Source organism: Protobothrops mucrosquamatus, unplaced genomic scaffold (genome assembly GCF_001527695.2).
Source record: "Protobothrops mucrosquamatus isolate PMUCROS unplaced genomic scaffold, P.Mucros_1.0 scaffold930, whole genome shotgun sequence".
Classification (NCBI taxonomy): domain Eukaryota; kingdom Metazoa; phylum Chordata; class Lepidosauria; order Squamata; family Viperidae; genus Protobothrops; species Protobothrops mucrosquamatus.
Window position 1 is genome coordinate 640872 of NW_015387181.1, and position 27675 is coordinate 668546.

At 33.7% G+C, this 27675-nt stretch overlaps 1 protein-coding gene across 1 annotated transcript; it reads left to right on the plus strand.

The window, feature by feature from the left end:
- The first annotated feature begins 281 nt into the window (after window positions 1-281).
- On the plus strand, window positions 282-27631 carry FAM204A (family with sequence similarity 204 member A). Its single transcript, XM_015819472.1, has 8 exons — window positions 282-390; window positions 3842-4083; window positions 5159-5252; window positions 6816-6849; window positions 7266-7365; window positions 9995-10084; window positions 27103-27209; window positions 27508-27631. Exons 2-8 carry the CDS (start codon window positions 3844-3846, stop codon window positions 27557-27559), a joined length of 717 nt encoding a protein of 238 aa, XP_015674958.1. The 5' UTR covers window positions 282-390; window positions 3842-3843; the 3' UTR covers window positions 27560-27631.
- Window positions 27632-27675: the final 44 nt, after the last annotated feature.

A 27675-nucleotide genomic window follows, 5' to 3' on the forward strand; every position in this document is an offset into this window, starting at 1 on the left:
TTGGTCAGGGGTAGTCAACCTTGGCTCTTTTATGACTTGTGGACTTCAACTCCCAGAATTCCTGAGCCAGCCATGCTGGCTCAGGAATTCTGGGAGTTGAAGTCCACGAGTCATAAAAGAGCCAAGGTTGACACCCCTGTTCTTGGTCTTCTGTGAAGTTTCCCTTCAACTTTGCGGCGTCGCTTCGGCGGACCCGAGAACCGCCCGCCAGAAGAAGCCGGAAATCTCGACAGGAGCCTTTCGGCTGGAAACTAAGATCGACCGGTTGCTATAGAGACGCCCGCGCCTAAAGGCTGGCCAATGCGGGTCGGCGGAGAGGCGGAGCTCGTGCCGTCAAGGCCGGCTGTGGGAGAAGCTCCAAGATGGCGGCAATGTAAACAAGATCCGGCGGTAAGTCAGGCTGGGAATTGGACTGTTTTGGGGGACAACTCTATGGTTAGGGACCGAGGAGAATAAGCTGCCTTGGCTGTTTGGCTAAGGCAAGCGGTAGCCTTTCACAGATTTTCGGTCAAAGCCGTCTCGGTGGCAGACGCTGGTGTGTAATTGGGAAAAATATGAGCCCGGCCGACGAAAGAAGCGCCGGAGAGGCTGATGGCGTTCCTTTCCCAAGTCTGAAGCGTGCTTTGGGCCGGAGAATCCCTGGCTTTTCTCCTCTCTTTTTCTCTCTCTCTCTCTCTCCCTTTTCACCCTGGTTTTCAGTTGCTTTTATTGATTGGTTGATGTGTTGGGGACCATTCCAAGGCCACCAGTGATGTTTAAGCAAAAGCCGCAGGCGCTTCCGTAGTCTGGGGAAAATGGGAAATTGCGTTTAGCTGATGCAATTGTTGTATTGCTGCTTTTGTGCAAAAGGACCTAGAACGAGCTAGGCATCAGCTCCCAACTGTCTCGGGGCTCCTAGCATTTCAAACTAATTGCAAAAAAATTTTGCGTAGATAAGTTGGTGACGGATTTGAAGAGTGGTTAGCAATAAATTGCAACACGGACATAGATTAAACCTAGAAGGAGGTGCAGTCCAGGTGCTGAAACACTTAACACCATAAAGGTTTGCTGCAGTATATATCATAGTGTAAGATTTGTAAGTAGTAAAAATAACTTATAAACAAAGTGTGTAATAGAATAGAGTGCACTGCTGCTAACGACAAAATATTAAAACTTGGTTCTGGACAACGTCATTTACTGTCTCACCGTACCCTTATTTTCTCCTTAGCACTATTTGTGCAAATGAAAAGCCGAAACTTTTGTAATTCCATAAAAGGGGGAGACACAACGACTAATAAAGGGAGAGTTTACCCGATATTATGACATTAGGGTACTTTAATTACAACGTCATTGATTGAATGGTGAAAAGTTTTAGCTGTACTTAGGTACAGAATAGGTGCAGGATCCTATGTACCTAAGCTATGCTTAGATACTACTTATTTGGAAAGACTCTAATACTTGGAAATGTACAAGGAAAGAAAAAAGGATGGTAGAGCCAGATAAGAGTGGAAATGGGCGCAATGCTGGAAGACCTGAAAGACCAGATTTTTGTATGGAGCAAGTACCATGCAAGCATGTTTGCTCCAAAAATAGGATCCTGCCCCTACTCTGTACCTAAGTGTAATAATGCTGGATTTATACCTCTGTATACTTTTGCCCTTATAATGAGATAGGAGGCAAAAAAAGATAATATTCTTGTATGAAGGAAGATAGGCATCTTTATAGTCAGGTGTTGCTTTGCTGCTGAAATCTTCATAGGATAATGTAGTCTGTGTCACTTATTGTAATCTGTAGCTATTGTTTTGTGTTCTGTGTATTTATAGGATTAGAAAACATCTTGGAATTCTAAACTGGTAAACTCTGTTGATTTTTCTTCAATGAAGCATGAATAAGTGTATATTCAAATTGTGTACCTAATTATAATCTATCAGAGATTCTAACAGTAATACAAATAAGTGGTGAATAGGAAAACAAATAGGACAAAGGTAATTGTTTTGTATGTTTCACTGTTGTAAACATACTCAGAGTTGGGGACTATCAAGGTTCAGCAATACATACTTTTATATACATTCATCAAATATAGTAGAAATCAGTTGGTTTAAGTTTATTCTTAGGAATGCTACACATGTGACAAATCAGGCTAACAATTAGAATTTTCATTCAGAAGTGCCTGACATTAAGAATAAATGTGTTGCTTTATATTATGGGATATAGTTGAAAAGGACTTTAGAGCTCATCTAGTATTACCTCCCGCTCAGTGCAGGATCTATTGGTAAAACATGAATGAGATTGCCATCTTCTACCAGTATTTTGCAGCAAATTTTTTGGGCTAGTTTTCAAAGGTGGTGCTATGTTGAGCCCTTTGAGATAGTCAGCTTGGTGGTGATGAGGCATGACTACCGTCACTGGGCTCGCTCAACCAAGATATGGCTACAACTAGAACATCTGCTGAAGCTCACTACAGGCCTACCTGGCCATATTCTGTGTCTACCCAAAAAACTAGAGCTGTCCAGAAAGATAGCCACAGATATTTTTCAGGGAGAGTGCCATACCATTCAGAATTATAACTGGAACAGGCTGAATCTTAAATAGCTTTCTATGTTCATGGAACAATACAAGGTATTGAGATGACAGTTTCATTCTGTATTTTTTTGTTATCCCATATTTTTTGTACATATGTTTGTGTGTGTGGTACAAAAAATATGGAAGAAGATAACATATACACACACATACACACACACACACATAAGTTGAAGAGGGACATCTAGAACAACTACAGAATATGTATTGTTTGAAAAATTGGTGAATCATAAATTAGGGAAAGTATGTAATTGCCAACTTTTATAAATATAAAGAAAATAGCCCACCTTAATAAAACTTATGTATAAAAACATTTTTGTACTATAGCAAGTGCTTCACAGGAGATTTGCAGACCAAAATAAAATATTATAAGCATAATAGCAAATCATGAAATATGAATAGAATATTTTTTAAAATTTATCTTAATATTAAAAACTGGTAAAATATTGATAGAAATTAGGAGAATTTCCTGCTTCAGAATACTTTTTGTATGGATAAAGGCTTTTTTGTCAATAGGCTTTTTAGTGGTGGTGCTATTGAACTGGATATTAGTCATCTTCTTCCAAGGAACTGCTGAAGACTTCTAAAAATATCAGCAAATATTTAGCATTTAATTAATTTTAGATACTTTTCAACTTTAAATATATAAGCCATGTTGCTATTTTTCTTATTTATATTTCTTACTTTTATTCTGTTTTTCTCTTTTTCTATTATAGTGTCATAATTTATTCACAAAGAGTTGAGCTTGGCTAAATGTTGTATTATTGCACTGTGTGTAATCTTGTTAAATAATCAGAGAGAGTGTGCTGTACATTTATTCAGATAAATTCAAATGCATCTGAGTTTGCATTTTCTTGTACCTCCTCTTTTTAAAAAATGTATAATATGATTCAATATTTGCTACTATAACTGCTAAAACAACAGTACAAACAAATGCTTATGTAATATCAGTTAATTTACTTGAACATATTGATATTTTGAAAAATAGCAGGGACAGTTTTTGGACATGAATTCTAATCTTTTTCAGCTATTTAAATGAAGCACTGTTATTTTTTGTAATTCTGTATTTTTCTCAATCCTTATATAGCTAATTCTCATATTCATTTTCCAATAATGAACAAAAAACCTATTTCCAACAATGAACAAAAAACTAAGGACTGCAGTGCATCAAAAATTCTTGCTCTCATTTTACCAGTGGTAAAGATGCCCTAAAGATATTTTTAATAATTGTGCTGAAGATTTCTTCATGATGGTAGTGAGTATTTGATCTTTTCATTTCTAGGGATGTGGAGTGGTCTGCTACCTCCTGGTGTGAATGAAGATGAAGTTGCCATAAGTTCAGAAGATGAACAAACAGTATCTCTTCCTGAGAGTATCTTAAATGAAAAACAAGAAGAAAGGGAATTCCTAGACAAACAGACTTGTGATCATGAAGAAAACAATATGGCTGAAAACCAACTTCCTTCTGCAGAAGAACAGGAATGTCTGGCATGTCTTCCTGGAGTTCCCTTAGATATGTGGAATGTAGGTTTGTTTACAACTCTGTATTAGGTTAGTTATGCCTGTTGTGATATCTAGGCATGTAATCCTTCTGGCAAGAGTAAATTAAATATATTTTGAATGAAATATAATATTTTTAAGCTTTTCAGTTATAGAGAAGAAATATTTTAATATCATTATTTGACAAAATTCTGTCTTAAAATAAGATTGGAGAAAGTTGTGATGAATCCCTTTTCACCAAACATGTAGACACTTCAGTGCTTATATACTGGAGTGTTCTTTGATATTTTAGGTTTTTCAAAATTGATTTTGTCTTTTGTTGCGCTCTCTCTCTCTATGTGTGTATCCCTGTAGTAAATGTTATGGAATTAACTTGCTCATAAATGATTACTTGCTATCTTCATTAAATGAATTTCACATTTGTTTATTAGGGTTTGCATGTTTTAAGAACAGTTTTGAAGAAATGCTTCAAATATCATGAGGGTAGCATCTTTCCTATTTATTAAAGCATTCTATTTTTGTTTGCTTCCACATGAACTTGAAAGAGATGTAGCTGTTTTAGAGCTTATCTTAACTTCAGAAACTCAGCTTCTTAGGATAGTGTGAAAGCCACTAATTACACATAGAAAGAATTTCAAAAGTGGCAGGTTTTATAGGGTTCATAACTCCAAAAGCAGATGTGGCTGTCTTATTTATTATAGACAGCTGCTGCATTCACCTTCCCATGTGTTCTGAAGTGTTGCACAATCATAATGCTCAGTGATGTTATGCTTTTTAAAGGAGAAAATAGAATCCCATTGGCCATGCTTACATATATTAAACATTTTAGATCTTAGCTTTTATTTAGCGTTTCAAAGTCAATGTCTAAAGAACTTTCCTATATAAGAAAGTGAAAAGTATTATTTAGTAATATCAAGATAATCCTTGAATATATGAGAGCTCAATTGTGCATGTTCAATGTATATTGTAAGCATATCCACTGACTATTGTGTTAAGAATATTGTACTTTTTTGTTATTGTTAATAATTTGTTGCTTTATAATACTCAATTTATTGTAATGAAACAAAAGTAAAAAGAAATCATTTGTCTCTTTCAACAGAAATTTCAGAACCTGAAAAAGAAAAATCTTGACATGAAAAATCAAGAAAAATGTCAAAGAGATAAACGACAAAAGAGAAAACGTTCTCAAAAAGGTGGTTTGTTTCAAGTTATTAAAATGCAGGGAACACTACAATAAAGTTCCCAAATAACTTGGCATTAGGATTAGGTAATTTTATGATCACCTTAATGTGTTTCTGTTATTTGGTTGTTATCTAGTAGAAAAAAAACATTTACTATAGTCTGGATCCATATAAATGTTTACCTAATTCCAGGTACTCAATGAGGCTTTGGCTTTTTTTCTAAACCACAGCCTACTTGCAGTAGGACAAATCATGATGGAATTTATGAGAACTTTTTTGAAACTCTTTTTGATAAGGCAAGAGAAGTCATTCATCACAGAAAATATTCACATGCATGAGATAGGTTTATGCATTTTTGTTCATTTATGTAATTTTGCATGTGGTATTACATGTGGATATCTTATGTTCTATTGTAGAAGTATGCTAAAACAGAACAAATATTAATGTGTACACTGCGATTTTCTAAATTTTGATCTTTTTCACTGTTAATTATATCTCTGACATTCTCTTCTGTGTTTTAATGGTTAGACCATATAGAATTTAAAAAAGGACTCTTTAGTTGTGGCTTTTGATTTAACATTTGATTTATTTATGGGCAGTGCTATGAATCTGGTAAATTATTCTAGAGGTTGAGGCTGGCAAATCACTTGAGCTTAAGAGTTCTAGGCTGCAGTGGACTATGTAGTTTGGATATTCACATGCTTATATTGTGCATTGTATGCAAATTAGTCTGAACCTTTGTACTAGAAACTTATTAAGCTGATTTCTCTCTGTAATTAGTAATCTGTTTTGGAATAATACTACCTTTGTTAATATTCACGCAATGCTTACACAGGAAAGTTGGAGTAAGTGATTATGACTGAAAATATCTTTATATATCTTCAGCTGTTAATGACCTGTTCTCTGATAGTGCTCTTACCCTTAAAGAATTTACCTCATTCACAGACACCCTTTCCCAGTTATGAAGTATTCTTTTAACAGTGTCTTTGTTTATTTCTTTGTTAAATTTTGAAAATTTATATGGACAAGTAAGTCTTATAAGGAGGCTTGATTGACCAAAGCACTAGAAATAACTTTTTTACAAATGATTTAGCTGTAGATGCAAAGGCAGTGTATAATGAAATTGATTCTGCCATTCAGTCCCAACCTTCAAAACAAAACAAAACAAAACTGATCTCTGGTTTTATCACTCCATCACTGTCTTGAAAACTTAAGCCAGGTGAGAAATACTGTAAAGTGTATTTCTCAGATGTCTATTATAGATAAAGGTGGTCCCTCCATCAGCCTAGCTTAATATCCACATACAGCAGAGCATATTATTCTACAGAGCATATAAGGTTTAATTCCCTCAAAACGTAGGTGTCAATACATATTTGTGTGTTTAGTGCTGTGGAAGTAGACAGTGTCTAAGCTGGGATTTAATTCTAAATGTTGGTGTTTTTCTCTGTTAATTATATCTCAGACATCACTGATTTCATCATGTTTATTGCTGCATTAAAATTAAGTCCTAAAACATTTGTATTAGTTCATGAGAATTTTTTCATACTAAATTTTAGGGTTTGATTTTTTTCTTAGGTAAAATGAAAAGCAATGAAGAAATAACTGACAGGTATTTGAAACTATGACATGATTATTTAAAATTTATTTTTGCATGGTCAAAATGTTCAGTTCCTCTTCAGTCTCGTAGAGTGATTCAGCAATCAATTTTTATACAGATGTGATCCTTTCAAGGAATATTATTTGAAAAAAATATTACTTCTGCCCATCTGCTAAAGAATAGATATGGAGGGTTTTGTTTTCATAAAATAAGTATATTCTTTTATATCAAATATACAAATGTAAATAAATTTAATTGTATTACAGTCATAAAATAGAAGAAAATATGGTTTCTATAAAATATGTCCTTATTCTTTAGATAATTATTAATTTTAATGTTTCATATAAATATGTTACATATTTACATATAGATTATTTTCATGGGATAGGATCTTGTCCACCTATTTTTCTTTTTTCCTTTCTTTGTAGCCAAGAGTCTGTAAAGGAAAGACACTTCAAAGAGCTCACTCAATATTTTGGAATCAATGATAGATTTAAACCACCGGCAAGCAAGGAAACTACTCAAAAGGTGATTGCTAGATTTTTTTTTTTTAAAAAAAAATGATTTTAAGCTTGCATTTCATTTGCAATTCATTTCACTGCAACTACATATGAGTGCAGTGAATATATATATTTATTATTTATTAAATTTATACGTTGCTCATCTCACTATCAAGAGACCCTGAACAACTTACAATATCAGAAATAATAATTAGAAGGTTAAATATATAGCAAAACATTAGGCATTAAGAATTAAAACATTACAATTAACAGCAAACTATATAAAAAGGACCAATGTGTAAACAAAGTAAGGAATGTTATACATATGCATGCCTACACACAGACATGCAGAACCCATGTAACCCAGTCAATTACTCATGTGCTGATTGGTGTGGCCAAAGTAAAGCAAGAATGGGGGAAATAAGGTTGATCTTGTGCTCTTGTTTTGGACTAGGAATGGGAGTACAATCTTCTAGTGTTCCGTGGTCAGTGATAGATGTCGGTATAAAATGTAATGAATGTATATATTCATTTAAAGCTTTCATTTTCACACATCAATTGAAAAAACCCCTCATTTTATGGATCAGTAAGAAAAAAGAAAAATCCCCATTTTCAGGCTCATGATCTAAGAAAGACACAAGTAAAAGAAAAGAATGGTTAAGGAAAAAGAAAAACAAGATTACTCAGGTATCACTTCTTTTTTTTTTTATTGAAAATTTTATAAAGTTTTACAATATAAATCCCCCCTCCCCCCAAACCCAACCCTTCCTCCCTCCCCCACCCTCACTTCCCAGAGCCAATCACAGGATTAACAATAAAATAATCATAATCTAACTAACATTAATCAACTATTAGTCTAACAAATCTATAAGTTCCTTTAACTCTCTTTTAAAACAAATATACAATTATATTTGTAGTAAAACTGTATTAAAATTTATAATTTTTAGTCTTCAAGTGAGTTTTTGGAAATGATATTTTTTGTTCCATATTTCAACTCAATATAAACAATCCATCTTCTCCAAACCAATATATATCTTTCTTGTGAGTAATCCTTCACATAAGCGGAAATCTTGGCCATTTCAGCTAAATTTGAGACTTTAACTACCCACTCTTCTATAGTAGGTATACCTTTCAATTTCCAATACTGAGCAATTAGCAATCTTGCCGCCGTTATAAGATTTAACATCAACTCCGTTTCTTTTACATCCAAATCTTCCAAAATACCCAATAAAAATATCTGTGGTTTAAACTTTATCTTTTTCTTAAAAATATTTTGAATGTTCCACCAAATCTTAATCCAAAATGCTTTAATCACTTCTTAATATGTGAAGGGTTATATTGTTTATTTAAATTTAATTGGAATATATAATTATTCTTCTAATAAGACTTATATTCAGCGTTTTATTTCTTTTTTTTGCCTGTTATTCATCTATATTACAAATTCAGTAAAGATAAACCAGAGTTTTAGAGATAAAAATCTGATGTTCTGTTAAGGTAGTCCTTGATTTGCATGTATGTTTATTTAGCGATGGTTCAGAGTTGCAACACCACTGAAAAAAGTGGTTTACAGCTGTTCCTCGCAGCTATGACCATTGCAGCATTCCCACAAACACATTATCATAATTCAGGGACTTGGCAACTGGCATGTATTTATGACAGTTGCAGTATCCCTGAGTCGTGATCATCATTTGCAACCTTCCCAGCTGGCTTCTGACAAGGAAAGTCAATGGAGGAAACCAGATTCGCTTGACGACTGCCTGAGTCATTTAACAACTACAGTGATTTGCTTAACATCCATGGCAAAAAAGGTTATAAAATTTAGTACAACTGACTTAACAACTGCTTTGCTTAGGAATGGAAATTCTGATCCCAGTTGCAGTTATCAGTTAAAGACTACCTGTTCATTTGTAAAAACTAAGATAAGTTAAGATTTGCTGCTGGGTTTTTAAAGCTTTTGCTTAATGTTTGATTTTAGAAATTAAAAGTGTATCTTTTTCCTACATCTGACAATTTACAGGCTTGAATTCAATAATATAGTGAAATAAACGAGGGGTGGCATTTTGGAAATTATTTGCTTGATGAATATAAAAACTAAGAATGGCAAAGATACAATAGTAATTGGGATTTTCCATGCAGTTGATGCAGATATATCATATTTTCTTCAGGAAAGGAATGGATGAATCAGATATTGAAATGAAACATTATTATGATACATCTAAGCTAGCTGACATTTTTAAATCCTGAATTTATTCAAAACATAAAGTGAAAATAATACGAAGTTTGTTCTTACACAACAGTTCTGTAACTATCAATAGGGCAGGCTGTTCAGATTAGAAATTAAAACCCACTTATGGTCAGAACTGCTTCCAACCTAGATGGAAGAAGTTGGCAAGAATATTCCAACTGCAAGCTACTTCAATTTTTTTGACAAGAATTTGTCAAATGGATTTGTCTTGGAAGTTACCAGAGTTACTCAGTCAAAGCTTCCTAATTTACTTTAAAAATATTTTGCATGTGATTTACTATACATGAAAGTTACAGATGTGAAGTTCATATTATTTTGGAATTGATAGATTTTTTAACACATTTTTATAATGTTCAGTTGGTATTCTAGGAGGACCATTCATTTTTTCTCTCTTTTTTGGTATGTTTTCTAGTCTGGCCTTGAAATCAGTATAGACAAATGTGTAGCTGAAGGTAATATTGCCCAAGCTGAGGAATTAAGTGATAGATTAGCTACTCGAGAGGTAAGTTACAATTTTGTTATATTTTTAATATGGTAATATTATTAGACATAATTTGCAATTGTTTTATGGAACAGTTTTTAAGTTACATTGTCTGGGAATTGCAGAAGTTATTTGGGAAATCCTGTGGATATATTCTGTTTCTTAATTGCTCCTATTGCAATTTTTGATGCATGACCATGGAATAAATAAATCCTAAAACAAGAGCCCATAATGTGCCAGAATCCAACAGATCTAAAGGCCATATGACCAACTTTCTCCACTGATCCTCCTCTAGACACGACTTCATGCTAGATTTGAATATGCTTCAGCATTATGGGGACTGCTGGTATAAACTTGGGAAATGGTAATATATATTGAGCAGTATAAAGTGGAAAAAGGATTTTTTTCTATATCATTTTAGAATTATTATAAGTGTTCCACAATAATACAAAAGAATGAGGCTACACCTATTTAATTCTAAATGTTCACCACATTAAGAAATTCTCTTTACAATCTGCTATTATAGCCTATAAATAAATTACCATAACTGTAATAAATTTTGTTGTTGTATATAAATGTTAAACTATACCATATTTTATGTATAGTTTATTAGATCTATATTTTTCATTAACTGTAGTTTACATGAGAGTTTATTAACTAAACTAATTTCTTAATCTTAATTGTAAGACTGTATAAACTAGTAAAAGATAGTGTCAAGATACAGGTAAAAAGATACATCAATAGACTATAACTATTATTTATTGAGCTATGATTACTTAATTGGATAGAAGAGGTGAAGAACCATATATTTGACCTGATTTAGAAGGACAGCCTGCCAGGTTTATTGAGGGGAAAACAGTCAAAGGTCTTATTTGGGAATGAATAGTTTTATGATGAACTTGGCAACTAAGGGGGAAAGTTTGATATTGTTTATTTCCAGCCTTTTTTCTAATTAATTATCAACTTTCATATAAAGTATAATGCAGGTGGTCTTCTATTAAAGACTATTCGTTCAATAGTTAATTGTTGAAACTTACGACAATAATAGTTGAATGAATGGTAGTTATGACTGTTCCTTAGCATTCTGGCCATTGCAGCATCCCTGTAGTCACATGATCGCAATTTTCAACTTTCCTGCCAGCATTCCGCAAGTATAGTCAGTGGGGAAGCTGAGACATTTGAGTTGTGTGAGGTCGTCGCATAATGGTGGCTTCCGGGACTGCTAGCATTGCCATCACTAAATGAAAGGGTAACATGACATCATGCTTTATGATTGTTTCACTTAGTGATGGCAGTTCTAGCCTTAATTCCTTTTCTTAACTGAGCAATACCAGTACTTATTTTTAATGACTTTTTTGTACAATTAACATTTGAGACACATTTATTATTTTCCTTTATGGGTGAATAGCAAGTATACACTTGCTACAATAGCAACTAATTGTTCTCTACTGAGAACTCTAAGAGAGGTTGCAAATCCCCTATTTGAGATGCAGTCATTTAACAAGAATGTTTCTTTACTATTATGAAATTACCAATTATCAGAAATGTAATCAGTGGCCTGAATATTACTGTAGGTAAGATTGTTTTCAGATTTCTATTATTTTTTATTTCATGTTCTCTAGATGGCCAAATTCCAACCTAAAAAAAAAAGGTCAACTATAAGTTACTAAATGTCACTAATGCTTTTATGTATTTTCAACTAAAATAAATATATAAATTTCTTGATGCAGTTTTTTTTTTAAATTTGATGAATGAATGTTTAGTGGGTAAGTATTCTGTAGAGATCAGGTACAGTTTTGATCAGTGATGTTTTCCTTCCTCAAGAAGCAGTAACAGGAACCTGCTGATAAAGCCTTTGCTTTGAGGCACGGATTCCAGAATGCTTTACGGAATGTTTCCTTCCATAATAAGTGAAACTAATTTTGATGTATAACATTTATAAGCCTGTGAAACAGATAGAGCAGCATGAGTATTTAAAGCAGAAATGAGGCCAAAAATAAAGAGATGGCTAAGAGAAGCTATGAAAACATGCCCTGAAGAGCTAAGGAATGCCAAAATACAGCTGTCAGTGTACTATCATTATGTCACAGTGAGAACCAATTTTTATGGAATCCGATTGCTTGGGAATTGAAGAAATTGTAAATAATATACATAATCCAAATAGAAACAGCCGATTGAAACATGAGTAACTTTATTTTACTATGTTGCACTTGGTGCAGTTACATTTTAATACACCGACAATACTCTTTGGACTGTTATTGTTATTTTGATATAATAGTGTTAAGAAATGAATATTCAGAAGAGTTTGGTGTGCTTTTTTTTTAAACAAGTGTGAACTTTTCTCTGATGCGTCAGGAAATATAAGAAATATTTTATTTTAAATTTCTCCCTAAGGTGAATATTGATAGACTTGTTTAGGATATTCTGTGTAAAAACATTTTTTTTTCACTGAAATATTATATAGGTGGTATTTTTTGTTATATTTCTCTCAATTGCCAACAAATAATGCTTGCAAAATAGTGAGATAAATATCAGATTTGTTGATATTTTCATTTTCTGGGTATCTTTATAAGATTTTGAAATATGGTCAGCTGTTTGAAGAATATCTTCTTCAAAAGCTTTTTGGGGAACCTATATAACACTGCTTGCCGGTTTACTGTACCTGTCTTCATGGTCAGTAATGCTCTCAATATATTTTTTTTCAAATAATTTTATTAAGTACCACAATTGTACAGATAAAAGCTAATACAAACTACAAAAAATAAAGTAGAAAGAAAAAGTAAAATGTGCAGAAAATAAAAGAGTAGAGAAAAAAGAAAAAAGGACTATAACAAAAAAAGAAATAAAGTAACTTCCCCTTCATCTCAACTAGTATAAACAATTCAAATAAGTTAACATTTTCTCTTAAAATATAGGAAACAATCACTTTATCCCTCATCAATAGGCATATTCTTAAAACCTGATCATTCAGCCTGGTCAACAAAAGAAGTAAAAACATCTGTTTAATCTTGATAAAATAGACAAACTTTATATTCCTTCCCTTTTAACAATGTTAATATTTAATCTCTTCAAATAATGTCATAACATACTGGATATAGTTGTGATTCAAAATTGTGTTGACAATTGGGGTGGCAATTCCAGGGATTAGTAGAATAGAAGACAAAGAATTGGGAGAAGATCTAAAAATTGGTATCAAGATATCAAGATCTGAAAATTGAAATTAAAAGACTATGCAATTAAACTGGCCATGGTGGTCCCAGTCATTATCAGCACACTGGTTGCCGTACCCATAAATCTTAGATTTAGAAAATCTACCCATTGACAAAATTTCCATCTGTCAATTGCAAAATACCACATTGCTTGGACATGCTCATATACTACACCAATACATTATGACACCCTAGGTTCTTGGAAAGAACTTGAAACATCTGAAAGCCAATATCAATTAAAGAACTAGCAGATGTGACTTCACATTATTGTGAGTATTAACCCTCAGTAGGCAATACCTTGATGTGGTTGTGGTGCTTTTGTGTTCTGAGCAACATGAGAGCTTAGAGATTCAACTATATTGGACAGATCTCATTAGAGGAGCCAGATAAAGAATGTCTCTCCCATAAGCAATATGGTGAAAATTAATTTATAACAGATCAGTTGTCAATTGGGTCAATAAGGACTCTGCTAAGTGTTCCTGGACATCTGGGGTCAAATGAGCTACAGAACTCAGGACTATTGGTTGTAGAATCAGGACCAGCAGCTCTGGACTACTGGAAGAAAAGTTGTATACCTGTCACAACTATACAAAGAATGAACACAAAGAAATAGTGACCTGTTATTAATATCTTCAAGAAGCACCATCTGCCCGCAAGCCAGAACTGCTGGGAGTAATAGAAGTTATAGAAAATTAAGAAGCTGAAGTATTCTGGGACTTTAGAATTCAAACAGACTTGCCACATAACACCCCAAACGTAATAACTGTCAATAAGATAAATAAAAAAAGTCCATATAGTGCACATTGCAGTACCTAGATATAGCAGAAGACAAAAAATAGAATTATGGCAAAAGAAAACAAAGATAATATTAATAGTAATAGGTACCTTGGGTACAGTCCCAAAAACTCTGGAGCACCACTTGGATATCATTGGTATTGACAAAATCATCATCAGCCCATTGCCTATTGTAAAAGGCAGCTTTATATGGAACAGCTTAGATCTTGCGACAGTATTTTTAACACAATCAAACAACATCTGCTTGTCCCAGGTCCTTGGGAAGGACTCAATGGGTAGATAAAAATTCCATATTCAGTCTAAATACCTGGTTGACTGTGCCACTAACCATAATAATAAGATTATGGTCTTTGGTATGTTGTTAAAGTGGTATCCTAGAAATCGGGACTGTGCAAGTCCTGCATTAATCATGAAAGTCAGCTGGATAACTTTGGGCAAGTCACCCTTCTATAGCCCAATCAATCTTAAGAGTTGTTGTGAGTAAAATAGAAGAAGGAAGGAGTACTACGTATATTTGCTACCTTGAGTTACTTATAAAGTAATAAAGGCAGGATAAAAATCAAATAAATCTGTGGTGGTCCCAGTAGTTATCAGCACACTGGATACCATATTAAAAGATCTTTGACAGCACTCAGAAAATCAGCACGTTGACAAAGTACCCATCTGTCAATTACAAAATACCACATTGTGGAGATCTGCACATCTATCCACTATTAGATTACACATCCTAGGTTGTTGGGAAGAACTTGATGTATCTGGAAGTCAACACCAGCTAAAGAACTGGCAGCTGAAATTTCACATTGTTGTAAGAATAATAAAACTTCATTTTTATAAAGTTTGTTATTTTGTGGTCCCGCCAGTTCTTGGCTTGTAGGCAAGTAATATTTCTTGGAGATATTCCAATGCACCATTGTTATTACATTTGTTATGCTGTTACTTGTAATCAGTCTGTGCGGTTGTCTTGTAGCAACTTATCAGATGGTCCACTGTTTCTTCAGCTTCTTTGCAGAGATGGTATTTACTGATTGTTGATGTCTTCTCAATTCTCGCTTTGTATGCATTTGTTCTTAAGGCTTGCTCCTGTGCAGCCAGAATTAGCCTCACTGTTCTTTGCTTCAACTTTCCTGCTCTTAGCCATTGCCAGATCTTGTTGTTATCTGAATTTGCTTGCTGATTTGTTTTTTTTTAAATTCAGTGATATTTTGCTTTGCCATGTCTCTTCTTTATTCTTAATCTGGTCTTTCTTATAAGCCATTTTCGTCTCTGATGTTCGGTAAGCCTTCATGATATACTAGCTTCAGTGCATCTTCTTCAATATTCTTCAAATATTCTTCCAATGCCCCTTTTTCTTCTTCAGCTATTTGTGGTATTTGCTACATTCCACACCTATTTTCATTACTAACTTACTTGACTTTAGTGTGCTTGATATTCTCAACCTGAAAGTATTTGTAGCAATCTTCTTCATCCAAACTCTTGATGTTATTTCCATAGGGCATCTTGACTCCTTCAGTTTTCACTATTTTCCCCCTGTTGTTGGTAAGGATGGCACATTTATCCAATTGAACAATTTGATCTTAAAATCAGTGGGCATTTTGTTTTATAAGAACCCTTTTGTCAGTAGGGTTTTTTACCATTTCTATTGATGGTGATTACTTGCTCTTATTTATCTCTATTCGGTCATGACACATACTATTTTATTGGCTTTTATGCATGGCATAGAATTCATCTGATTACAGGATTTTTTGAAGTAGTGGAAAACTTGGCATAGGTGAATGGCAAGCTCTGCCAGAAGTGTTGGCTTAGCTGGTTGAAAAGCTGGTCCCTCCTGGGAATGATCCACTTTCACTGGCCTTGGCCTTGTTACAGGATGGACAGGACACATTGGCAGAGTTGGGCCTCTTCCAAGAAGGCAGATTTATAAGGGTGGTAAAGGTGATCACTGAGTTTCTTGGGGAGCCAGGAGAGTTCATTGGCAAGTTTGGCTTTTGTGGAAATGACCTCATCACCAGCTGTAATTGATTGTGCCAGAGCTGGGCTTGCTGGCAAGATTTATATTGGGGGGGGGGGGAGCAGCAGGATGACACAGTGTAACAAAGAAAGAGACTCAAACAGAGAAAGAACATCTGTAGCCTTGCCGTCTTATTTCTACTTTTAAAGCAGTAATTTTGAGCCATGTTAACCTGGCTGCCATTTATTCATTATCAGGTCTTATATCTGCCCCATCATGTAGAATTTAAAAGTAAGATCAGCCTTGAGCTAATATTTAGAATGCTGAAAACTGAATTAAGGTCCTAATTATATTTGCAGGAACAGCATGGAAATGTAACATTTCATTAGCAAAAGGGAGAGCAGAGTTAGGGCTTATGGCTAGCCACATTAAAGAAGCTGAGAGGTGAGAAAGTGAATGAAGCCCAAAGTATGTTAGCCTTGCTACTCCAAAAGATCTCTAATAGGCATAGAGTTTAATGCAGTGGTAAATCTTATTTGCTGGTTACTCACAATAATGATAGAGAGCCTATCACAACACTCAAACATCCCCCAAGGTATTCTCCATTCTTTATATATGGAACTGAGGTTGTAATATTCTGTGTTGTTTGCAAAGATCATAAAAGCAACAGAAAAAACTGTGGAATCTCTGAAAAGCTTTAGAGACACCCAATTCAGTTTGTTGCTTTGAAGCAGCTACCCACTTCAGTTTGTGAATCTCCTTCATTGAAGTGGTATGACTGAGGCTTCCTTAAACCAGATAACCCATTTAAGCTTTATACAGCCCTAATCATTAGTTGCAGCTATGGGTGTCTTAAAAGTCAAGGGATATAAAAAACGAAAACAGTCTTGCAGATTTCTAAGATTAAAAGCTTGTGTTATGACCTAAGTATAGTATCCCATTGGTTTGGTATATTTTTGCTTTTTGTATTTTGGTTAAAAAAATAAATACAGTGTCTTGAAAAGAAGAAAAACCTCCAGTCCTTACAGAATAGGTTAATTCTTTGCATGTCTACTCAGAAGTAAATTATATTGATTTTATCAGGGTTACTCTTAAGTAAATGATTATAGAATTTCATCCCAAATTACTTTAGTTGTTGTTTTCCAAATACAAATAATACAATCAAAACTGTTCTAAATGTCAGCCCAGTGCTTTCTGGCATTTGGTATGAATGGTTTTACAATTACAATTATTTTGAATATAGTCTTTGTTTTTATTTGAAATAATTCAACTTGATTTATATATTTGATCATAATTCCTAATTTTTCCATTCTTTCGGTTGACTTTTACTCACCCTGTTGATATATAAATAAGCGTATAATGATATCATTACCATTTATGTTAAGTATCCTATCAAAATTTAAACTGTCTCCCACTTTAAAAGAATTAACAATCAGATTCTATTGTAGTGTTTAATATGGAGCACAATGTAGTAATTCACAGCTACAAGCCCACAGAAAGCTAATGAGTTCCACTCCTATACATTATACCCTCTATCTAAAGTGCTTATGTAAAAGAAATTTGTGGCACATAATTTAATATAGAAAAAAATTATTTAAATTTATATACCACAATTTTAGCAAACATAATGCTAGAAAAAACAGTTCATATAATACAGAGAAATATAGAGTTTATTATTTTAAGAAAAGAGTCATTGTTAAAAACATGAAAAAATATATTAATATTTTAACTGAATATTTTTAAAAATGAATGACAAAGAACTATATATAATTTTCAAATTATTTATTATACTGTGGAAAGAATTATGGACAAATACTGCACTGTATTGTTAATTGTTCTATCTTTTTAATCAAATCATTTTCTCTTTATCAGGGTGTTTTCCCTTAAACTTTACTATATGACAGGGGTTATCACCTATGATTGTATGAATGTGCCCTCTTAATTATGTATATCTTTTTAACAAACCTTTAAAAAATTCAAATGTTACAAGTCTAATTAAAGAGACAAAGCACAGTTTATACTGTAGATTTTTTCTGCAGTTCAATTAATCAGCATGTTTTCTCTTTTAATTAAAACCATTTTAGTAAATTAAAGCCCACAGCAAAACACATATATAATTTGTTTGTAATTAGCTCTTAATTGGTGGTAGTTGAAGCTTAGCACCCTTGGTTTCTTTCTTCATGATTGCCATTTTATTAGCAGCCAGTCATTAATTAATCTTTTTTTCTAATTAGCTTATAAAACTGTTGATGGCACATTATTGTAAATGTGATTTTAAGTTCAAAGCTTGTTAATAAGCTTTCTTACTTAGAAGAACAGAGATAAAGAAATTGCTGAAAACAGTACTACAGTTCTTTTTTTAAAAAAGCAGCCTTTCTTACAAGGGAACTGTAAAACATCTAACAGCTTATGGTTAATTTTTTATTTTATTTTTTATGAATGGAAGAATTTACTTGCGTTAAAATATTTTAATAAAAAGCAAAGCTAAAATATGAGAACAATATTGTGCATCTATATTTTAATATAAATATCCAGCAATAGAATGTATTTTCATACAATAAATAGCAATAGCACACAACAAAGAGATTGGAGCATTTTGAAGTTGAACAAACAATTGGGAGATTATCATTTTCTCTTCAAAATCAACTGAGATTCTTGTTTGCTTTATATATTTAATATACATCAGTAGTGGATAACATTCCATAACATAAAAGGGGAAAATCATTGCCAAAGGCTGAATCTGAAATAACTAGATTCATATTTGATGAGAAACTGTAATACAGTATTAAAAGGCTGTTTGGTTTCTCTGATAGACCACAGGATGCTTCAGGACCTGTTAGAATAGAGATGTTCTGCTAAAAGCCCTTTGGGTTTAGCCTTTTATAGAACAGATCTTATATGACATTTTTGAATTTAGCTTTGAATGTTCCATCGAATTATTCTTATCCTAGAGTGTGTATATTACAATAGGTCTTTGAAATAAATCTTTATCTCTAACTGCCTGGCTGTTTCTCTGTTTGTCTGTTGCTTTTTTTGAATTTGATACCATTAACCTAGAGGCCCAAAGAGGTAACCAAAAGGTAAAATACAAATATTTATAAGGAAATATTTATAAGGCCAGCCACAATTTTAAAAAGTTATGAGTCAACTAAAGATCAGCCTAAGCAAAATAGCATTGTATTACCCCTGGAAATAAGCCAGAATTATTATTCATTTGCTATTATTTATTAAATAAATATTATTTATTAAATTTATATACCACCCATCTCTCTGATAAGGCAACTCTGTGTACACAAATTTGCAAAAAGAATGAGTTTCATGGCTTTTACTTTATTGTAATAGTTCCATATTTCCAGTGTCTTAATTTGGTTGGGACATAAATGGAAATTCTAGAAAAGCATTTCTAGGGGATGTCAAGGACCAATACAGCTCATGAATGGTTCACTTCTAAACATTTTCACCAAACATATCAATAATATGTTGTAATGTTTTCTGGAAGTTTCAGTTAAGTATCTTTGCAGCTGAATGAGATAATATATTTTCTTTCTGCCTCAACTTTATTTACCATTTGAACTTCTGTTTCATAGCTTTTTTTTTTAAAAAAAAAAAAGCTTTATGATGCTGCTCAAGGAACACTAGAGAGGGATAGCTGACAAGGAAAAAATTAAAAATTGGATAAAAAGTAAATGAATAATGTCATATTACTAAAAAGATGAGAGGCTAATTTGTGCCGACTTTTTGCTAATTTTGTTCAAGCCTTAAAATGAGGAGCTGTCACCCGTTCTGTGTAGCACTGATGACAGTGCCAATGATCCATGAAATAAGCTGCCGCTGGCTTTGTTCTGATAAGAATGAACAAATCTGCACAATGTACGGCTCCCTGAATCTCATTTTCATACTTGCATGCAGGCTAAAAGAAATAAGCTGTTTGCAGGCTTGATTAATCAGACATTTGAGGGTTTTTTTGTCTCTTTGATCTCTTTCGTCTCCTAGGTAACTTGCTTGACATTAATGTTGAGCTTGAGTAAAAACAATCAGGAATTGTAGACCAAACTGATATAAAAATTAAAGACTTTAGCACTTTAAGTACTTCAGTAATGGTTCCGCTTTACTTTAGAAAACATCTGTTTTCATTTAATTAAAGAACAAAAGTGAATAGTATGAATATTTTATATAGAAACCTGTTATTCCACACATAGACACAAAACAACTTTGGTATGATAATTGGCTCTTTTTTTTAAAAAAAAAAAATACCTTCAAACTGTTTGGCAGAAAATGAAGATTTTAAAAATTGTCACCAGGTACTCTTGATAGCTATTTAGCTTTTCTTTGTGAAAAATAATGGATAGGAAATTTGTGCTCTGCTCTTTAAGCTGCTAGAGCAAGATTTCTGAAATGATTATCTTTGAACTTCAATATGAATGAATGCTTTTTGCCTCATAGAAAACTTATTTGATTAAAAAACTTTGCCTCTTAAAAATGGTAATGAAGATGAATCACTATATCAACATTACTCCCTATACAACTTCCACATATTAAACCTATAAAATTGACAGGATTTTTTTTAAAAAAAAAAAAATGTCGCAATGCGTTTGCTTGAGGTTATGCAGACGCTTTTAAAAATCTTCCAAGTGGCTGTAAAGATGAATGCCTCAAGGGTCTAGCCAGGGCCCTGCTTTTCCAACCAGCTAAAGCCCTTATCTTAAATCCAAGCAAAGTACCATTAATCTTTTTGAAAGACCTTTTATGGCTTTTAATATATCCCAAATTAGAACATTTTACACCCTTGGTTCCTGAAATGTGGTGATAAAAAGCCTTTAGAGCTTAATTTTCTTTACTGCATGCTCTGACCAATTTGCAGTTCTTTGTGATAATGTTTAGACACCTTAATTAAAATGCAGCAAAATATTGGATGTTCTATATGGAAAATGCTGATACTTTGACTACATAAGAAAGAGTTGTATGTATTTTTATTCATGTTTTATTGCTGCTTATAGCATTTGCAGCTTGCTACATTGTCTGATGACCTTTTTTTAAATATAAAACCTATTGACCAAGATTTGGCGGGCCTTGTTAAAATGGGAAGCGAAACTACATGCATGAGTGTATATGGGAGCATAAAATGTTTATTTCACTAAGACATAGTCATACTGATTTATTCTCTCTACTTTCTCTGCAATGTATTTGCATTTGTCTTTTAAAAATTACTTTTGTTATTCTGTAATATCTTTTTATTGCAATAGGAATATCATTTTTATTTATTTTTTAAATTATCGTAACATACTTTTCCTTCTAAAACAGTATGTACCATTTTAAGCCCTTTTGAATCTGTGCTTTGGTAATTACACTAAGTTATTTTATTCCTAAGAAACCAAAACAAAAGATAGCAATGCAAAGAATTTATATAAGCCCTATTGGTGATATTGAAAGACAGATGAGCTGCACCTGTAGGGCCTAGGTGTGGACATCAGATTAATGATACTGTATATTAAATATTTCCCTCTAAACCTATATTTCTCGGCTGATATAGCCTTCTAGTGTTGACAAAAGACTCAATCCTTTCCATTAAAGTTCATTGTTAATTCCTTTCATAATAAGTGTTATCTTTGAGGTACAGGTAGTCCTTGACTTACAACAGTTCATTTAGTAACCATTCAAAGTTACAATGTCACTGAAAAAAGTGATTTATGACCATTTTTATACTTACGACCATTGCAGCATCCCCCATGGTCACCAGATCAAAATTCAGACACTTGGCAACTGACTCATATTTTTGATGGTTGCAGTGTCGTGAAGTTATGTAAATCACCTTTTGCAACCTTCTGACGAGCAGGGTCAATGGGGAAATCAGATTCGCTTAACAACCATGTTACCAGCTAACAACTGTAATGATTCACTTAACAACTGTAGCAAGAAAGGTCATAAAATGGGGGCAAAATTCACTTAACAGATGTTTCACTTAGTACAGGACTACCTGTATTCATAAAACTGCAAGTCTGTAGTATAGGAGCTATAGTATCTGCTTCACAATATTAATTATGAAAAATTGAGATAATGAGATTTATCAGTTAATGACATTCCAAGATGAAATCACTGTTTTTATGTAGTGTTAAGAAACGTATAGGAAAACAGTATGGAGTCTTCATAGGGAGACTTTAGTCATGGCAACATAAGCAAAATGAATGGTCACATTGGACTTCTGGTTTTGCACCATAGTGCATGGCTGCAGAATTGCAGAGCTCCGCACCCCACGACTAGTTTCGCCCTGCCAGGGGACCCTAAATGGGTTTAAAGTCACCCCAGAGAGGAGATGAAGAAAGAGGGATGCCCCAATGATCATGGAACGATGGCAGTCATCTTGCTTGATCTGGGGGAAGCCCTCTAACCTGACAGGAGAAAGGCTGGCCACATCTCGGGGACCAGCCCAAGCTACTTGCAGCTGAAGTCCAAAGACACTAACAACAGTGAACAATGTGCTTGAAACTAGGTGAAAAATTCGATCTTCTCTCTCCTATTTTGTATCTGATTTCCTGGAAAAGATTCTCAAGAAGCAAAAATCCTCCCAAAGTGAGAAGGGAAGGAACTACACCCCTATCCTCCCATAGACGGAAGCGGCGAATTAAACTCTTATAGGGAACAAAAATACATTGAAATGAGGTTAAAAATACTATAGTCTGGATAAATTAAAACTAAGAAAACTGTTAAAATTCCATACCTAAAAAAGTAATGATGAAATTATAAATAATAATAGTAATAACTCTTACTGGAAAATGAACAGCTACTGATACCTAGTGGAGGATTAGAGAAAACTATAGCTGCATTGACTCAGAATTTGGCAAGATGCCCAGAAATAGCAAAAAAAACAGCTGGGAACAAAGCATTGAGTTATCTACTACAAAGTGAAATTATATATGTTTAGAAACTGTTGATTTTCTGGGATTATAAATAAATAAGTTTAAGAACTGTTTGCAGAGAGAAAAAAAAAACCTTGGCCTTTGGTTAATCTTCTGAAGGGAAAGTTACTGGAAAGATTTCAGGTGGTTAAACACTTTGGACTGAATTCTTGGCTGGCTGATAATTATAAGACCCCTGAAAAGAAGAACTATTACAAAATAGTGTTTTCAGTGGTGCTTTGATAATTGGAAACACATTGGATTACAAAAACCATATATAAAGATAAGAACTACACAAGATTTGGTTGTTTGGATTTTAAGATGGGCTGGCTTGATAAAGCTAATTAAAGAGACTATGGTACCAATGAAAAACTATTTAGAGGAGGGAGACAAAATGGATGTTGTATATTTATCTAAAAGTGACAGAAAACCACACCTAATACCTCCTGCTGAAGACCCCAGCATGGAACATCAGAGATCTGCAGGAACAATGACTCAAGATAAAGCAAACACATTCCAAGAGAAAATATATGCAATGCTGCGACAGATTCAAATGACAATTGTCTTAAATCATGACGGGATTAAAAACAACTTTGATAACATAAATGAACATATCTCTAACCTAAAGTCACAACTAAACAACGCTCAAAAAAGGACGATAAAGAATGAACAAATAAATCAGACAATAGATACAAATCAGAGGAAAATGACTTAAATATTGAAGCTACAAATGAAGAGAACTATAACTTAATACAAACAAAAGAAAATCCACAAAATTTTGCTATAACAAAGGAAATAAAAAAGATGTTTTACCTTCCAGGACTCCAAAACAAACTTGAGGACAAAAAAGATTTAATAAAATGGATTAAAGAGCTGCCAGGAGAATCATTAAAGCATGGGAGACAAAAAATGAATATTCTACTTACTGTCTTTTTTATCTACAAAAATACAACCTGGCAAGCTAAACCTACTGATTTGGAAAGTGACCTGGCAAAAGAAGATTAGAATTAGATTTAAGAGATGTGATTCAACTTACCAAATGGAATACTATATGAATAAAACACTTGTTTGAATATGGTTAAAAATATAAAGTTTGGATATAAAGAGGCCCTAAAGTAAGATGGTTAGATGGTGTACTATATGATTAAATACTTGGTTGAACATTGTTAAAAGAATAGACAAAGCTTGGACATAAAGGGGCCCTATAGTAAGTGGGATGTAAGTAAGATATATAAGTAGTATAATACTTTTATAATATATGAAATGTACAAATATTGAGACTGTGTATTTGAATGAAAAGTTTGGAAATTCAAAGATAATGAATTTTGAGAAAATTATGACTGATAAGAGTGGTTTCAATACTGAGCGGAAATTAAGCTTAAATAAGAATCTTGAAAACAGGACATATAATGACTTAATAAGATGACTTCTATAAATACAATTGAAACATAAGCTGATTAGAAAAGATGTTATATGTTGATGTTATTGTTATATGTACAAATACTAGAAAAATGTTTATACCCAACTCTGTATGTATTGAAAGTATTAAGAATTATATTTGTTTAATGTAGACAAAAGGAGAATATTACTGAAAGAACAGAGGATCAAAGAAATATATTATCAACTAACATATTGATCAATTATAGAAATTAATTATTATTGATTGTTCTTAAATATATGAAGCCAGGCAACACATTGTTCACTAAGCACTAAAGATTGTTATTGTAAAAATTAATAAAATATATTAAAAAAATGATATGGTCACATTGGCATGGTTGCTTCTGGCGTTCTCTGTGCAGAGTGCTAATGAAATAATACTCAACCAGGATTTGCTGTTCAGTGAAAGATACATTGCATAGGTGAGGAAATCCTTCAGGGTGGCTGCACAAAATCTTTGGGAGGATCAGATTACTTTGATTTGATAACACATTTTTTCTATGCACAGCCTTGAGATAGATAAACAGACAGACATTTCTTCTAATTGTAAAATAAATGATAGGTGGGGTTATTCTTGAAGAATATAACATTGCTTGTCTGCATTTGTATATGTATATGCATATATGTGAATATTTGTATAAAATACATATGTATATTTATATTATTATTATTATTATTAATGACCTCCAAAGTCCCTTCCAACTTTATCATCATCATCATCATTATTATTATTATTATTATTATTATTATTATTATTATTAATAATAATAATAATAATAATAATAATAATAATAATAATAATAATGATGATGATGATAAAGTTGGAAGGGACTTTGGAGGTCATTTAGTCCAACCCCATGCTCAGGCAGGAAACCCTATACCATTTCAGACAAATGGCTCTCCAGTTTCTTCTTAAAAACTTCCAGTGTTGGCGTGTTCACCGCTTCTGGAGGCAGGTTGTTCCACTGGTTAATTGTTCTGTCAGGAAGTTTCTCCTTGGTTCTAGGTTGCTTCTCTCTTTGGTTAGTTTCCACCCGTTGCTTCTTGTCCTGCCTTCAGGCGCTTTGGAAAATAGCTTGACTCCCTCTTCTTTGTGGCAGCCCCTGAGATATTGGAACACTACTATCATGTCCCCCCTCGTCCTTCTCTTCATTAAACTAGACATACCCAATTCCAGCAACCGTTCCTTATATGTTTTAGCCTCCAGTCCCCTAATCATCTTTGTTGCTCTTCTCTGTACTCTTTCTAGAGTCTCAATATCTTTTTTACATCGTGGTGACCAAAACTGGATGCAGTATTCCAAGTGTGGCCTTACCAAGGCATTGTAAAGTGGTATTAATACTTCATGTGATCTTGATTCTATCCCTCTGTTAATGCAGCCTAGCACTGTGTTGACTTTTTTGGCAGTTGCAGCACACTGCTGACTCATATTTAAATGATTGTCCATTAGGACTCCGAGATCCCTCTCAGTTACTACTATTGAGCAAGGTACATCCTATATTATACCTGTACATTTGGTTCAGCTCTTGGTGCTGTGAGGAGAGCGCCCCGCTGCCTTCCGAAACCGGGCAGGCTGGGGGTTGGGCGGCATCATGCTTCTTTTTGGATTCGTGCCGCCCAGCTCAGCCTCTTGGTGCTGTGAGGAGAGTGCCCTGCTGCCTGCCGAAACCCCTCCCCCAGAGCCCATCAAGCCGGATATTTGAAGTAGGCGAGGGCCATTTGCTGGCCACTTCCAGGTGATGGTGCATTTCTTCATTCCTCACAAAGGGTGACACCTCCCCAGCATGCACCCATGGGGCGTGGCTGACATGGCAGGGGTTGGTTCCTCGCTGTTTCCAGACAGCCTTGTGGAGCTAAGACTGAATGCGTTTCAGCATAGATGGCCACCAGAAAATTGTACATTGGCTCCCGGACGGCCAGGGCCAAGGCAGCGGGGGCCATTCCCTCACTGCTTCCAGGATGGCTTTGTGGGCCACATGAAACCACTTTGCGGGCTGCATACGGCCTGCGGGCCTTGTGTTTGACATGTCTGTCCTAAGCCATCATATATGTTCCATCATATAGGTACTTCTTCTCTAATGGGTGTGTATATCCTTTCTCAAGTTCTCCATTGAGCAATTTATCTTTCTATGCAAAACATAAACCAAGAATAACATATACTTTTTTACTGTTTACATTATAACTGATTAAAAACATATTTGGTGATAACTTTCAGTTCCTTTCTTGCTTGTCTATATTCCCTTTATACATTTTTCATGTTCCAACATCTTCCAGAACTCCTCCTTTAGTATATCCATCTTAAGAAAGTCAGAAAATTCTAGTAATAGAGTTCTTTGTGCCCAGTTCCTAAGTATTACTGTATATGTATAAGCAAAACTCAAGGGACACTTTGATTTTAACAGATACATTTGTACTATAAGATCCCGTTTGCCTTCTTTTCAGCTGGAAGAAAACTAAAAGTAGCTTAATATGTATAATTTCAGTCAGCTAATATTAGCCCACCATGAGTATTGCTAGCTTCAATTTTATGCTTTTATGTTGTTTTTTAGATAAATAATACATATTTACTTGACAAAACCAGAACTGACTATACCATCCACTGAATATAAATAGACAGTTTCCATGGTAGATACCAGACAAATTTGATCCATGCAAACATTGCTCAAATATTTTTTTTTAAAAAAAGCTGCTTTTGCTTTGCCTAATTTGGTTTGTCTAACTTCTGTGGACTCTTAACTTATATTCTTTTTTTCTTAGCTTGGTGTGAAAATTACAAAAGCTGTTGCTTGCCGAAATTTTGTGAAAGCTAAGCAAGATGTGGAGGCTACTCAAGAGGCCCGAAAAAAGAAAAAACTTGCATGGGGGTAAGTAAATGGGCATCTGTCTTTGTAGCTAGTTGATTATTTGACTTAAATATTTTTCTTCTTCAGATTGATTCATATTTGTTTAATATTAACCGTGGCTTTTTCTTTGAATAGTTTATCTATTTTATGTAGAATTTTTAGTGCAACTGACACATTATTCAAATATTTATACTTTTCCTTTTTCATTGCTGGAGTATTAAAAACTTAGAATTTAGACACTGCTGCTAAATGAAATTTGACTGAAAATTCCTGAAGTGTACTTCAGTAGAAACTGACATATGCTTGTATTTCTTTACAGTTTTGAAGCAAAGAAAAGATGGGAAACAAAAAGCAACATGGGATATATGTAATTAGTTCTGTCTAGGAAAGCTGAAAAATTGTAAAGCAGGGGAAAAGGTTTGTTAATATATATGATGCATAAATTATACATTTATTTGTTTTATTTTGTAATGCTTCTGCTGAATGA

What these genes read in the sequence shown, in the direction of transcription:
- FAM204A (XM_015819472.1), top strand. Translation starts at nt 3,844, where the DNA reads ATGTGGAGTGGTCTGCTACCTCCTGGTGTGAATGAAGATGAAGTTGCC. An exon ending in TTCCCTTAGATATGTGGAAT is followed by an intron (nt 4,084 to 5,158) that starts GTAGGTTTGTTT and finishes CTCTTTCAACAG; the next exon opens with AAATTTCAGAACCTGAAAAA. An exon ending in GAGAAAACGTTCTCAAAAAG is followed by an intron (nt 5,253 to 6,815) that starts GTGGTTTGTTTC and finishes TTTTTTTCTTAG; the next exon opens with GTAAAATGAAAAGCAATGAA.